Source organism: Carcharhinus amblyrhynchos, chromosome 26 (assembly GCF_965287045.1).
Source record: "Carcharhinus amblyrhynchos chromosome 26, sCarAmb.v2.hapA, whole genome shotgun sequence".
In the NCBI taxonomy this organism is placed as follows: Eukaryota; Metazoa; Chordata; class Chondrichthyes; order Carcharhiniformes; family Carcharhinidae; genus Carcharhinus; species Carcharhinus amblyrhynchos.
The window spans coordinates 28,184,429-28,199,907 of NC_137349.1; the positions used below are offsets into that span (position 1 = coordinate 28,184,429).

Consider the following 15,479-nt stretch of genomic DNA (forward strand, 5'->3'; position numbering starts at 1 on the left):
CCCCATACCTTTCAGGCCCTACCCCGATAGGTCCTGCCCTGGCACTGCCTGGCGGGTACTGCCAAGGTGTCAGGTTGGCACTGCCCAAGTGGCACTCCCCCTTGCCCTCAATCTCCCCGGGGGGGGACCTCAATGGCCTCCTGTCCTACTGATGAGGCCATCACACTGGACGTCAGGTATTTTGCTCATTGGAAAGAACCTCTCCCGTAGAGGCCACAAAGGCAAGTGAGCCCAAATGTTTGCATCCCAGGCTCACTAATCACATAGAAATGAGCCTTTGCATATATTTAAATCATTTATTCAGCATTTCATTGGAAATGGGTGGGAGACTGATACACCCGCTATCTGGTGTCAGTAAGCTCACGGGAGGCACGAAATCGGACACAAACCTTTCTTTTTGGCTCTTGTGCAATTTTACCACCTTGCCTCTCCTTGGACGGGTCAGTAAAATCATCCCCTTGAATACGATCAATACCATATGCAGTCCTTCAGATGTGGTCTCACCAGTGTCCTGTACAACTAAAGTATAGCCTCCCTACTTTTATATTCAATCTCTGTCATATTGAAAATGAAAACTGAGTTAAGAGATTTAATACATATGTACTGCACAAGGTGCTTATTTTTTCCACATGGGAGACCCAGAAAAGATGTTCCAATATCAGAACAAACTTGGAAGTTTTTTTTTGATTTTTTTTTAGATTTGTTTCATGTTTATTGCCTTTGCACAGCACAAAGTGGTGTGGTACTGCCTCACAGTGCCAGTGACCTGGGTTCAATTCCTGGCTTGGAAATCTGTTTGTGCAGAGTCTGCATGTTCTCCCTGTGTTTGCGATAATTTCCTCCAGGTGTTCTGGTTTCCTCCCACAGTTGAAAGACATGCTGGTTAGGTGCATTGACCGTGCTCTCAGTGTATCCGAACAGGCACCAGAGTATGGCGACTAGGGGACATTCATTGCAATGTGAATGTAAGCCCACTTGTGACACGAATAGAATAACCAATCAAGTTTTTGATTACTATATGTTTGTAACAGTCGTGGACTCGCCAACATTAAGGGCATTTATATGGTCATTGGATAAACATATGGATGATATTGGAATGGTGTGGGTTAGATGGGCTTTAAATTGGTTTCACATATCGGCGCAACATCGAAGGCCAAAGGGCCTGTACTATGCTGTAATGTTCTATGTATACCTGTCTTTAACACTTATATTCTACCTCTTTGCCCATTGACCCAGTTAGCTACCTCAGAATGTTTCTGAGTTAAAGGTGCTAGATATGTGCAGGTTGTTGATTCCCATGCCGAAGAAAAACAGGTTCCAAAGTTAAGGCATTTCGGCATCAGTTGAGGCTCCGCAGTCCAGAATACAGAAAGGAGAAGTGCAGATTCCCTTCACTGGCCGTTGCTATGGGCGTTCTCCTCCTCCTCTTCGTTGTCATAACACAGCAAGGCGCGCTGTGGTTAGTCTGGAAAGGACCAATGGGAAGCCACGTTACTGAAAGTGGCTGAGACAACAAAATGGCGGTGGCGACAGCAGCGGTGAGGGCCAGTGTCCGAGCAGCGAGAGACCGGAGGCTAAGGATGCCGGCTCGAGCCGCCCTGCTGCTGGTCAGTAACCTGTGCTGAATTCTGCAAGTTTCCACTGTTCCTGCGGCCTAGTCTGTGGTGTTGGGCTGTCAAAACTGTCCTCATTTACGTGGGTCGGCTGTAGAAGCTGAGGCCACTAGTGTCCTTGGAGAAGAGGAAGCGAGAAAGAGAGGTGATCTGAGATTGTAAAAAGTCTGACAACACCAGGTTTGGCCAGAGTAGGTAGGCATAAACTGCTGCCGGTGGCAGAAGGACTTAGAACTAGCGGACACAAGCGATTGGCAAAAAAAAACTTAGAATGCATCAAATGGCTGGGATATGGATTCCACTAAGATAAAGGCAAATTACTGCGGATACTGAATTCTGAACCAAAAACAGAAAATGCTGGAATTATCTTAGCATCTGTGACGAGAGAATAAAACAAACGTTTCGGGAGGAAATTTTTTCTCTCCACACCATCTGTCATAGAGCAATATCATAAAGTTTTCCATTCCCTTACCCTGGGAAAAAGACTACGTATTCATCCTGTCTATGCCCTTCATGATTTTATACACTTCAATAAAGTCTGCTGAGATTTTTCCATCTTTTTTTTGATCTGAATTCCACTGCCTAAGACTGTAATGCAGACAGATTCAATTACAGCCTTCAAAAGATAATTGCATAATTATCTGGAGAGACTAATAGGAAAAGGAATTTTAAAAATGTTGATAATCTTACCTTTGGAAAGAGAAACAGAGTTAATCAGTGAGATCTTAGTTCGCTAAGAGTCTCTTATGTAGTTAAAATTGGGCCCGATGTTTTAGGCAGTCACTTTTTGAAAAGTAATTGAGCTGAGCATTTCCTTCATTTTCTGTTTTTATTTCAGACTTCTAGGTAGTGGGTGGAACGGTGGTAAGCACTGCTGTCTCACAGTGCCAGAGACCTGGGTTCAAGTCCGGCCTCAGGTCACTATCTGTGTGGCGTTTTCATGTTCTCCCCATATCTGCCTGGGTTTCCTCCCAAAGTCCAGAGATGTGCGAGTAAGGTTGATTGGCTGTGCTAAATTGACCCTATTGTCAGAGGGATTAGCAGGATAAACCTGTGGGGTTATGGAAATAGACCCTGAGTGGGATTGTGGTTGGTACAGACTCAGTGGGCTGAATGTCGTCCTGTACAGTAGGGATTCTATGATTTTCAGTATTTTACTTTTATGCAGTGTATACTTTGAGCCCTGTCTGTCATTTCAACTCCTACTCCCCAACACTTTTGAAGGTTTTTTTCATAACTTTGTTAATCCATATTTTCTCCAGGTCTCAGTCCCGAATGGCCAATCTCTAACCTTGAGTGATAGAATCACCATGGTATAGAAGGAGATAATACAACCTACTGAGCTGGCACTGATCTTTTGAAGAGTATCTTACCCAGACCCACTTTCCCACCCTATCTCCATAACTCAGTATATTTTACCATAGTTAATCCACTTAATCTACATCTTTGGACATGCCAAATCACCCCATAATGTCCAATCAACCTACCCTGTATATCTTTGGACTGTGGGAGGAAACCGAAACAGCTGGAGGAAATTCACACACAAATGGGGGTCCAATGCAAGCTCCAGACAGTCACCCAAGGCTGCAATTGAATCTAGGTCCCTGGTGCTGTGAGGCAGCATTGCAAATCATTACATCACCCAAATTCTTAGCCTTAGAATTCTAAGTCTTACGCCTCTTGCCTTGTCTGTGGCTGGGATTCAGTGCCGCTACAGTGAATGGAGTTTGGCTGTGTGCCAAATTCTCCATTCTTGTTGGTGGCGGGGCAGCCACAAATGAGATCAGAAAATTCTGTCCTTGGAGTTCTACAATCATTAGCCAGGGAAAATTCCTATCCATTGCTTCCCTAACATTCCCATGTCAATGGTAATATTTTGGATAACACCTCGTGATTAGAAAACCTCTTGACTCGCTATGAGCAATATTACAAGATATCTGCCAGGGATAAAATACAAGTTTTGCATCTAACGCTGGCCTGTCACACTAGTCAGATGGAAACCCAATCTCTTCAAACTAGGGAGATAAATGTTTCATGCTGATCCCTTGTGACGTACAGCCAGAAATTTACAAGCCACTTGCCCATACCCCCTGATTGACAACTCAGGTTGCATTAGGTCTACGTCCATAATTAAAGTCACAATCTTGCTTCAAATTACCCACTAACAATGGCTGGGATGTTAGCTGGTACCATAATACTTCTCATCTAACTCCTTTGATGTACTGTCAAATAATATTACATAGATATGCTGTCAGGTGAAATATTTTAAGCAGTTTATACAAAGAATCACTTTTTACAATGAGCTACTGTTTCTAATTTTGTCAATATAGCCATTTTGAGCAGACATGACCTCAGAAAATGAAATGAATAATAAGTTAACTTGAGATTTATATTGTTTGAAGGAGGAGTAATGCAGTGGAATTGTTAACATTCTTCTAATGTTAACCTCTCCTGAATCATGACAACTTCCTTTATTTTACAGCAGTCAAACAGTCTGTCCTAAAATCTACCCTGTTATATTTGTTATCAATGGCAGTTTTTATCTTTTTAATTATGTATATTGTTTTCAATTTTCAGACTTCATCTGCTGTCAACAGAATTAAAAATCTTCTGCAACACAGACCAGAATGTGTATGTAAAATTGTACTTCAAAATAATAAGATTGTAAGCCTTGAATCAGAAGACTGATCTAGTCTGTTAACTAAGTGGCAACTGACAATCATAAATGTAAATTTTTGTGGGGAAGGGATGAATTTTGTACTTCAAGGGTGACTATCAGTGATAAGAGTTAACCCTTTCGTAGGGCCCAAGATCAGATGACGTCTAACATTTTCTCACTAAGTATGGTGTTGATCAAATAATGGGCAATGGCTTTTGCCCAGTTGTAGAGATGTAGCCTCTGTAATAATAGTGAATCTGTTGTTTCTCATGCCAGGTGCTCTTATCATCTCAGTGTAAGACTACAACTTTACTAATATTTTTGGTCCATTGTCTCCCTTCCATCAGAGACTGGATTGAAACTGACTTTTAATTAACTTGTTTCTAGAGGTACTGCATCCTAAGTTGTTTTAAACTGTTTTCCAAAGGTGAAGAGATAGTATCCAACACACTGTCCCTCTGTTATTAATCTGAGCCACAATACTTGCTTGCCCTCTTGGGTAGTCATCAATCCAGGCTGTCTAAATTTATGGTTGTACAGATACCAGTATATATGTTAGTTTAGTTTTATCTACTGTTGGACAGAGAGACTCTAGAGCCACTTCCACTGATGTAATTGTTATTGTCTGAGCAAAAAAAGTGTCAGAATCTGTAACTCCTTTGTAAATAATTATAAGTTAAAACAAATAAAATTAGCATTGGAGTCATAGAGTCCTGTAGCACTGCTATGTTAACAAGGAGCTTCCTCAGTGCTTTACAGTCATTATAGTCCCTACCATTAATCATGTTCATGCAGACATAATTTGCTTACAAATTATGGTAGCAATAGTACAATACTGAACTTTAGAACAAGAATGTTCCTTTTGCCTGGATGTTTTCATCTCTATTCTGACTTGCCATTTTATTTAAACTGCAGTCAGACTTGGTACAAGCTATAACCTCCGTGTTTCATAGAGGGAATTAGAAGGTCTTAAGCATACAAGTTAACAAGGTATTATTTATACAAGAACAGAAAGTGCTGGAAGAACTCAGTGGGCCTGGCAGCATATGTGAAGAGAGATGCATAATTAACAGGCTAAATAATATGGTTGTGTACCAACAGCGGCAGTTTCTGCACCCGGGTCGGCAGTGTTCTAACTTCTGGGCCTGCTATCAGTCTATGCCCAATAGTATGGTAATTGCTGCAAAATAGTGGTAAGAACGGGTTACAGACTGTCCTCTGACCAATGTGTGCTGAAGGGCAGTATAATAGTAACATGATGTGTTGATGGCAGACAAGTATCAGCACTCTGAAAGCCAGCGCAAGCTGAGAAACATCATCTCATCTTCCAGTTGGACACTTTATAGCCTTCTGGACTTAACATTGAAGTCAACAGCATCAGACCATGAACTCTGTCCTCCATTTTTATATTTTCTCTCGTCTGCTCCTCCGGGCTAATCTTTAACTTGTCCTTACTTTGCTTTTGGAGAATGCTGACCTTTTTGTTTTTTTGCCACTGTTAGCACTGTCTTGGCCTTTAACTCTATCATTACCACTCCCTTTCGCTTATGTCCATGACATTTGTCAAATCTCTCCTGAGCTCCCACCTATCCCTGATTTATTTTGCTCCACCTCCTCTTCAAGGGTATGAAACCAAGTATATTTCTACCTTTTCTTCATCTCTGAAGAAATCATACAAACAAACAGTGTTAACTCTGTTTCACTTCCTCCATAGATGCTGCCAGATCTGCTAAGTCTTCCCAGCATTTTCAGTTTTTTTTTAAATTATACGTTTTAGCTAATATCTGCCAATCATGTCAATCTTCGTAAGTGGCATACGTTTTAAAAATCAAGTCTCCCATCTTTTGGCATTGAAATGTTGTGCATTTATTACATAGCTCCATTGTCTGTACCATTGGAGTAAAGGGAGAGACGTTCTGGGGCTGCAAACCTGCCCCAGGTTCAGTGCAATACTTGATAGACATGTGACCAGTTGATGCTGAGTTCTGGTGAGAGAAAGAAGCCCAGGCAGACTTGTGTTGCAAAGCAAGAGGTGACAAAGAGGTTGACAGTGTTAATGTGATGAGGAGGATTTGGTCCCAATGACACAAAAGGCTCAGTGGGATCAAGAGACCTGTTTCAGATAGCTAAATCTTTGCCAGTATATCCTTGGGGCGGTAGAAGATGGTCTGTCCTTCTGCTGAGTGTTCCTGGGTTTCTCCTGATCCTTGGGCCCTGTGCCCTTCCTGATGAACCACAGAATCCTGAACCTCAGTTCTTTTCTTCCACTCATCCTTTTTCTCTTAATTCTCCTCTCCTGCCTGCTGGAGATTGTGTCTCCAATTGGACCAGCAACCCATGTGTCTTGGATACTTTACCCCTCTCATCCCTGGGTAATGCACAGGAAAATATTCCATCATAATGATCCTTCGAACTGAAGATGAGTCTTCTAGAAAAAATATCTGAAAATTTCCTCTGCACACTCAGCTGAGCAGTCCTTGCAAAGCTGAGCCTGTTATCAGCTGCAGATTTAAATCCACCCAAACAAGCTTGCCCTTTAAAAAAAAATTGGATTCCCCACCTATGATAAATCCATCCCATATATCAGGCATATTATTGCCTTCTGACTATTATTCTAGTGAGTGGGTAGTTAATCAGCTCAATTGCCTGTTAAAATTAATAACTAAGTAAGGCAGGCAGGTTCCTGAATTTTTGACCTGCCCAATTGCTGTATTATTGGAAACTAGTGTGATGTCATTAACGGTGCCTGACATTTAAGTTTTTTTATGTTTATTTATTTGTCACAAGTAGGCTTGCATTAACTCTGCAATGAAGTTGCTGTGAAAATCCTCTAGTCGCCACACTCCAGCACCTGTTCAGGTACACTGAGGGAGAATTTAACACGGCCAATGCACCTAACCAGCACGTCTTCTGGATTGTGGGAGGAACAGTAAGAAGTCTCACAACATCAGGTTAAAGTCAAACAAGTTTATTTGGTAGCACAAGCCATAAGCTTTCGGAGCGCTGCTCCTTCATCAGGTGAGTGGAAGTTGTGTTCACAAACAGGGCATATAAAGACACAAACTCAGTTTACAAGATAATGATTGGAATGCGGGTCTTTATAAGTAATCAAGTCTTAAAGGTACAGACAACGTGAATGGAGAGAGGGTTAAGCACAGGTTAAAGAGATGCTGACGGAAAGGATGTCCCGAGGCCTAGTACACTGGGGAGACCATGCAGACGCTACGACAACAGGTGAATGAACACCCTCGACAACCACCAGGTAGGAGTGTTCCCTTCCTGTTGGGGAACACTTCAGCAGTCATGGGCATTCAGCCTCTGATCTTCAGGTAAGTGTTCTCCAAGGCGGCCTTCACGACCCACGACAATGCAGAATTGCTGAGCAGAAACTGATAGCCAGCAATCATGTCCACACACCTGAGGACGGCCTCAACCATAAGAACATAAGAAATAGGAGCAGGAGTAGGCCATCTAGCCCTTCGAGCCTGCCTCGCCATTCAATAAGATCATGGCTGATCTGTCGTAGCTCAGTTCCACATTCCCGCCCTCTCCCCATAACCCTTAATCCTCTCTCTTATCAAAAACCCATCAACCCGCGTCTTAAAAATATTTAGCGAGGTAGCCTCCACCACTTCAACGGGCAGAGAATTCCAGAGATTCACCATCCTTTGAGTGAAGAAGTTCCTCCTCAACTCCGTTCTAAACCGCCCCCCCTTTATCTTGAGGCTGTGCCCCCTAGTCCTACTGTCCTTTCTGAGCGGGAAGAGTCTCTCCACCTCTATACTATCCATCCCATTCATCATCTTATACGTCTCAATGAGATCTCCCCTCATTCTCCTAAACTCTAACGAGTACAAGCCTAGTTTATTCAGCCTCTCCTCATAGCTCAACCCCCTCAACTCCGGCATCAGCCTAGTAAACCTCCTCTGCACTCCCTCCAAGGCCAAAATATCCTTGCGTAAGTATGGCGCCCAAAACTGCACACAGTACTCCAGCTGCGGCCTCACCAATGCCCTATACAGCCGCAGCAAGACCTCCCTACTTTTATATTCAATCCCCCTCGCTATGAAGGCCAGCATCCCATTCGCCTTCCTGACCACCTGCTGCACCTGCAGGCTGGGTTTTTGCGACTCGTGCACAAGGACCCCAAGGTCCCACTGCACCGTCGCCTGCTGCAGTTTTTTGTCACGTAAGTAATAGTCCTTCCTACCATTATTCCTACCAAAGTGGACCACCTCGCACTTGCCAACATTAAATTCCATTTGCCATTTCCTGGCCCATTCGCCCAGCCTATCTAGATCCTTCTGTAGACTCTCCACACCCTCTGCACAATTTGCGGTTCCACCAATCTTGGTGTCATCAGCAAATTTCGACACCCTGCACTCGGTTCCCGCCTCCAGATCATCTATATAAATGGTAAATAGCTGAGGCCCCAGCACCGACCCCTGGGGCACTCCACTAGTCACCATCCGCCAATCCGAATAGCACCCATTCACCCCCACTCTCTGCCTCCTATTTGACAACCAATCCTCTATCCACGCTAACACCCTACCCCCAACTCCATGTCCCCTGACCTTCTGCAATAACCTCTTGTGAGGTACCTTGTCAAACGCCTTCTGACAATCAAGAAAGACCACATCCACCGGCTCTCCTCTATCCACCGCCCTAGACACATCCTCATAGAACTCCAGTAAATTTGTCAGACATGACTTCCCTTTAATGAAACCGTGCTGCGTCTGCTCTATCAAGCAATTCCTCTCAAGATGCCTCGCTATTTCCTCCTTGATGACGGATTCTAACAGTTTACCTACAACAGACGTTAAACTAACCGGCCTATAATTCCCTGCCTTTTGCCTGGCACCCTTCTTAAACAACGGCGTAACATTAACCGCTTTCCAATCTTCCGGCACTTCCCCGGAATCCACCAGGATCTTGGGTTCATGTCACACTATCTAAAACCCCCACAACTTGCCTGAACTTGCAAAATCTCACTAACTGTCCTAGCTGGAGACAATACACATCTCTTCAACCTGTGCTTAACCCTCCCTCCACTCACATTGTCTGTACCTTTATGACTTGGATTACCTGTAAAGATGGACATTCCAACCATTATCTTGTAAATTGAGTTTGTGTTTTCATATGCCCTGTTTGTGAACACAACTCCCATTCGCCTGATAAAGGAATAGTGCTCCAAAGGCTTATGGCTTTTGCTACCAAATAAACCTATTACACTTTAACCTTGTGTTGTGAGACTTATTAATGTGCTTACCCCAGTCCAGTGCCGGCATCTCCACATTATGGGAGGAAACCAGAGCACCTGGAGGAAATCCATGCAGACGTGGAGAGAATGTGCAGAGTCCACAATGACCCAATGTTGGAATTGAACCCAGGTCGCTGGTGCTCTGTGCCACCCGTGTTGATGTCAATATATCCCATAATATGCGCCACAAAGTGGGAAGCGCTTCAGATCCTGGACTGTAAAATTCAGCCCAATGCTTCAAATCCAGTATGACTGGATAGTGTCATATTCTGCACGTCGAAACATTTTCTTTATTCACAAATGTCGCCAGACCTGCTAATCTTTTTCAGCATTTGCTGAAGTTCTGAAATTAAACCAGCAGTATTTTGCTATTATCTGTTCCTGTATTCACTGCAACCTTAATGAGGTGCACACTTGGGAGTTATGATTTCCTTTTGTGTCTGAAATAATTGGAGTGCTTAATACACTATAATCGGAAACTTTAAAATTGATATTAATGCTAAAAGATCATGGTTATCTCTAGCCAATATGAGACTGCTAATTTTAAGACAAGATGGAACATAGAACATTACAGCACAGTACAGGCCCTTCGGCCCTCAGTATTGTGCTGAGCTATGTCCAATCCCAAGCTCAAGCTATCCCGCTCCCTATAATTCTGGTGTGCTGCATGTGCCTATCCAATAACCACTCGAAAGTTCCTAAAGTGTCCGAGTCCACTATCACAGCAGGCAGTCTATTCCACACCTCAACCACGCTCTGATAATAACTATCTGCATTATTTGCATAATCCCATGTTTTTCTGTCATGGTAAATTTTGCAATTGTGCTCTCTGTGCCCAAATACAGAGATAACGAAAGTAGTCCAGCACTGACCCTTGGAAGGCATCATTTATTGACCTTTCTAATGGGGAAATTTTCCATCCTAACATCTCAAAGCAAGTGTCAACCATTCAATGGAAAACCGCCATCAGCGCAAAGGAAAGTCGATATCATTAGTAATCAACCGTGATGGTCCTTCGTTGTACGGGCCAAGGCTTCTGGTAGGAAATAAAATAGGAAATATGAGGACCTAACGTTCTCATGGTTCTGCTGGAATAATAATATAGCCGTCAGTAACATTTCAAAAAAAAATTACGGCACTTATCTACAGTCATCCGCTAAAGTAAAATAAATAAAATACAATGTCTCAGGCAAGACCAGAAGAGTTCTTAAGACCATCCTCCCTTCGTTGAACAACAACTTGCACACGGACCAGTTCATTTTGAAGCCCTGCCTCTCATTCTCCGCTCCAACTGCCTTCCCGGCTCACTGGTACCGCCCATTTTAGTGATGGATGTTTTAAGTATGGGCATTGTTTGTACAGTTGAAACACTTGAATGTAAAATTACAATCTACAGAATTTAAACTTTATAATTTAATCTAATTTCCAGATTTAAATACAATTTCCTCTATGATCCTGGAGAATAACATATACGGTGACCTGAGCTAGGAATCAAACCCAAGTCCCTGGCACTGTGAAGTAGCAGTGCTAACCACTGTGAAACTGTGCCACCCCGTGTTCATATTTCAGGGTTCTAAGGGCTGTTGACTTAATAAAATCCTGATTAGTTGTTTGACCAACCAGACTCTAATGACTTGATAGGGAAGGTAATCAGATTTAACATCTCTACACACAGCGTAGTGAAATGTTGAATAGATTGTCTATGGAAGCAATAGAAACTGATGGTGTAAGCAGGTTGAAGAAGATGCTTAATATTTTGAAGATTGTAAGAGAGAAGGTAAACTGGAACTTTTTCAATTTTGGGACTGACCAGATAGTGCTTACCAATCTGTACATATCTGTGCCCCCTCACTATGTCCTTACAGGGAGAATCGACACAATCGAGGTGCATAATCTTTGTTCACTATTGATCTATATGTACAATTAAGGAAGAGCTGTTTAAGGGAGTGTCCTCCAGTTTTGTTTCAAGAGTTATTCCGAAACGCATGTATTGCAGCTGCATTGATATTGTTTAGAGAATTTTCCTTTCTTTCCTTCAGGTTGGTTTGAAAGTGGGAGTCCGCACTCGTGGTTGCAGTGGTCTCTCATATGTGATAGAGTACGCAACAGAGAAGGGGAAGTTTGATGAAGAAGTTAATCAGGATGGTATGCAATGTTGGCAATCACTAACTCGTGCTGAAATGTTGTCAAGCATTCCATGTTTAATTTAAACTAAAAATCCCCAGTTTACTGGGAGGATATTTTCCTTACAGAAGTTGGCTTTGGAGCTTCATTTGTTCTTCATTCTCAGGCCAACAGTATGGGACAAGTGATTGCTGCCAGGCCTTGCTTATGGTAATGAATTAACTTGAGAGAGTAAAAGAGCTGACTGATGTGTGTTTGGGATGGGGACAGTTTTGTCTACAAACACAATACAATAAATGTAGAATTGTTACCCAAAATAATACATGAAAACAAAAAGTATTTATACAGGATGTCCCAAAATACTGTCATTTGTTGTGTGCGAAGTACAATACAGATTTTCCCATATAAGTTCCTGCAAGCAGTAATGTGATAACCGGATAGTCTTGTTAAGTATTGTGATTGAGGGATAACTACTAGTCAGGATACTGGAGATAATTTCCCAACTCTTCTACAAAATATTGCCATGGAATCTTTTACATGTGATGGAATTTTGGTGTAATGTCTCTTTCAAAAGATGACACCAACAGTGCAGCTTGCCCTCAGTAATGCATTGGAGTGCTAGGATGCATTTTTTTGTTCAAGTCTGTGGAGAGGGAATTGATTCAACAACAACTTGTAGTGGGGTTTTTAAAGTAATAACAAGAACTATGATGTAAAATTTGCCACTGAACCACATACAATGATATTAGAGAAAATAGCCAGAAACTTGATCAGAAAAAGGGCTTTTAAGGAACGTGTCAAAGAAAGGTGTACACTTGCAGGGATGTTCAGAGCAGGAATACCAGGGCATAGAGCAGTGGCAGATAATGTGTGGTGCAGAGACCATATGCAAACTGTCTGTATTGTGACTGTGGCCCATGAGGCATTTTGCTGACTGTTGCCCAAGGGTAGGCTTGCCAAATTCAGCTGATTTCTGTCTGCATAGTTATTTTTCCCTATGACAGTGATATGCATTATAAAGCAAGGGCAAGTGAAATGAGGTGCATGCTGCTTGCACGCAACCTTGACTGTGAGAACCGTGTCAATGCTCCTCTGTATCCAAAGTGTAAATATTTCTTCTGTTTTTACCATTTGAAGTTGATAGTTCCAGTAATATGACTAAGCATTTTCTAGAACTCGTTAAAAAAAATCAGCATTTATTAAATGTATTTAATCATATTCATGGGGTCATGGTTAGTGAAAGTGCCTGATTTTAATCTTGCAGCCCACTCACTAGTCTAGGTTGCCCATCGATAACGTTGAACGGCCCTAGTGATGAAGCAATTAAGATTTAAGTTTCTCGAGGCCATCATTAGGTGAGGATTGATATCTTGGAAGGTTGTGGTACAGTAGGAAATTAGTGATGAGGGTCAAGGTCATGAAAAATTTCTCATTTTCTAATCTGAAAATCAAAATGTTGCTTAACTGGGGCTCTGAAGGCCAGTGAGCATAGGAGTAAGATATGGATAGGACTTGATGCAAGTCAGGGCATGGGCAGCAGAATTTTAGATGACCTCAAGTTTACAGAAGTGAGAATTCTGTCAACTGAGGCATGGCTGACCTAAAGATCTGTTTTGATTCGAGCATTTGTCCACTGTATGATAACAAACTATAAGCTTTTGACAATTGAGTTAATGTATTGGGGGTAGGGTGTTAGCGTGGATAGAGGATTGGTTGTCAAATAGGAGGCAGAGAGTGGGGGTCAATGGGTGCTATTCGGATTGGCGGTTGGTGACTAGTGGGGTGCCCCAGGGGTCGGTGCTGGGGCCTCAGCTATTTACCATTTATATAGATGATCTGGAGGAGGGAACCGAGTGTAGGGTGTCGAAATTTGCTGATGACACCAAGATTGGGGGAAAGGCAAATTGTGCGGAGGGTGTGGAGAGTCTGCAGAAGGATCTAGATAGGCTGGGCGAATGGGCCAGGAAATGGCAAATGGAATTTAATGTTGGCAAGTGTGAGGTGGTCCACTTTGGTAGGAAGAATGGTAGGAAGGACTATTACTTACGTGGCGAAAAACTGCAGCAGGCAACGGTGCAGAGGGACCTCGGGGTCCTTGTGCATGAGTCGCAAAAACCCAGCCTGCAGGTGCAGCAGGTGGTCAGGAAGGCGAATGGGATGCTGGCCTTCATAGCGAGGGGGATTGAATATAAAAGTAGGGAGGTCTTGCTGCAGCTGTATAGGGCATTGGTGAGGCCGCAGCTGGAGTACTGTGTGCAGTTTTGGGCGCCGCACCTGCGCAAGGATATTTTGGCCTTGGAGGGAGTGCAGAGGAGGTTTACTAGGCTGATACCGGAGTTGAGGGGGTTGAGCTATGAGGAGAGGCTGAATAAACTAGGCTTGTACTCGTTACAGTTTAGAAGAATGAGGGGAGATCTCATTGAGACGTATAAGATGATGAATGGGATGGATAGGATAGAGGTGGAAAGACTCTTCCCGCTCAAAAAAGACAGTAGGACTAGGGGGCACAGCCTCAAGATAAAGGGGGGGCGGTTCAGAACGGAGTTGAGGAGGAACTTCTTCACTCAAAGGGTGGTGAATCTCTGGAATTCTCTGCCCGTTGAAGTGGTGGAGGCTGCCTCGCTAAATATTTTTAAGAAGCGGGTTGATGGGTTTTTGATAAGAGAAGGGATTAAGGGTTATGGGGAGAGGGCGGGAAAGTGGAACTGAGCCACGACAGATCAGCCATGATCTTATTGAATGGCGGGGCAGGCTCGAAGGGCCAGATGGCCTACTTCTGCTCCTATTTCTTATGTTCTTATGTTCTTATATTTAAAAACTTTTATCCCTCATTGTTTTATTTTCTTTTCAGGAGTACGTGTGTTCATTGATCAGAAAGCACAGTTAACTCTGCTAGGAACAGAGATGGATTTTATTGAATCAAAACTTTCCAGTGAATTTGTTTTCAATAATCCAAATATTAAAGGAACATGTGGATGTGGTGAAAGCTTTACCTTGTAAATATTTAGAACAAAGAAATATTTATCATGTGTATATAAAAAAAAAGTGTGTTGTGTGACCATAGTGATGAGCTTTGAGATTTTCTGAAACTCATTTAAATACACTGTATGGACTCCTCCAGAGGAAAACAGCAAGTCTTTTGAGAACACCAAAGGCAACTTAAAATCTGTGATATTTACATCCGTCATTCAGGTGCAGCTTTTCACTTGTGTGCATCCATACTTAAGACTCTTTCGAAAATTAGAATTGTCTTTTTTTTGTATATTGATGAAACTTATAGTTAGAATGTTATACTGTGGCTGTTTCATTTTGTATTCCTGCTGTAAAAAGTTAACTCAACTTTTCCCCCAGTCCTGTCTTTAAAACATTAATATACTGTAAAATATAAAAATGTTTAATATGGTTTCCTTGGTGGTGGCAATGTGTACAAAAACTTCAACTTCTACGATTTCTTAATTTTCTTTGGGATGGCAGATTAATTGGTCAGAAGGGTAACCCTAAACTAAAAAAAAATACATTAGTGGTTAGAGTTGTGAGTTAAGTGGTGGTTTTCTCCCCCAACAAGTTATGAACTTTGAAAAAAAAGGGTTAAAATTGTTAACTAAAACTGTGCCCAGTTTTAAAATCAAGATATGAATATATTATCAGAGGTACTTGAATCAGCAAATAAATTGAGACTTAACTGCACTCTGGGAATTTACTGACTCATGGATTTAAATATTCTTAAGTGTATGACTTAACATGTTCCTGTAACAAATGGTTAATAATGGCATTGCATTAATCAGCAGGCTAAAAGAGTGACTAAAATTAATCCCACACACTT

General features: G+C 42.3%; 1 protein-coding gene across 1 annotated transcript; it reads left to right on the forward strand.

The window, feature by feature from the left end:
• Positions 1 to 1,508: 1,508 nt before the first annotated feature.
• LOC145358839 (iron-sulfur cluster assembly 1 homolog, mitochondrial-like) lies at positions 1,509 to 15,343 on the forward strand. The gene is made up of 4 exons (XM_080213170.1): positions 1,509 to 1,607; positions 4,191 to 4,244; positions 11,572 to 11,677; positions 14,508 to 15,343. The coding sequence occupies exons 1-4, from the start codon at positions 1,518 to 1,520 to the stop codon at positions 14,654 to 14,656; spliced, it is 399 nt and encodes a 132-aa protein (XP_080069296.1). The 5' UTR covers positions 1,509 to 1,517; the 3' UTR covers positions 14,657 to 15,343.
• The last annotated feature ends 136 nt before the right edge of the window (positions 15,344 to 15,479 follow it).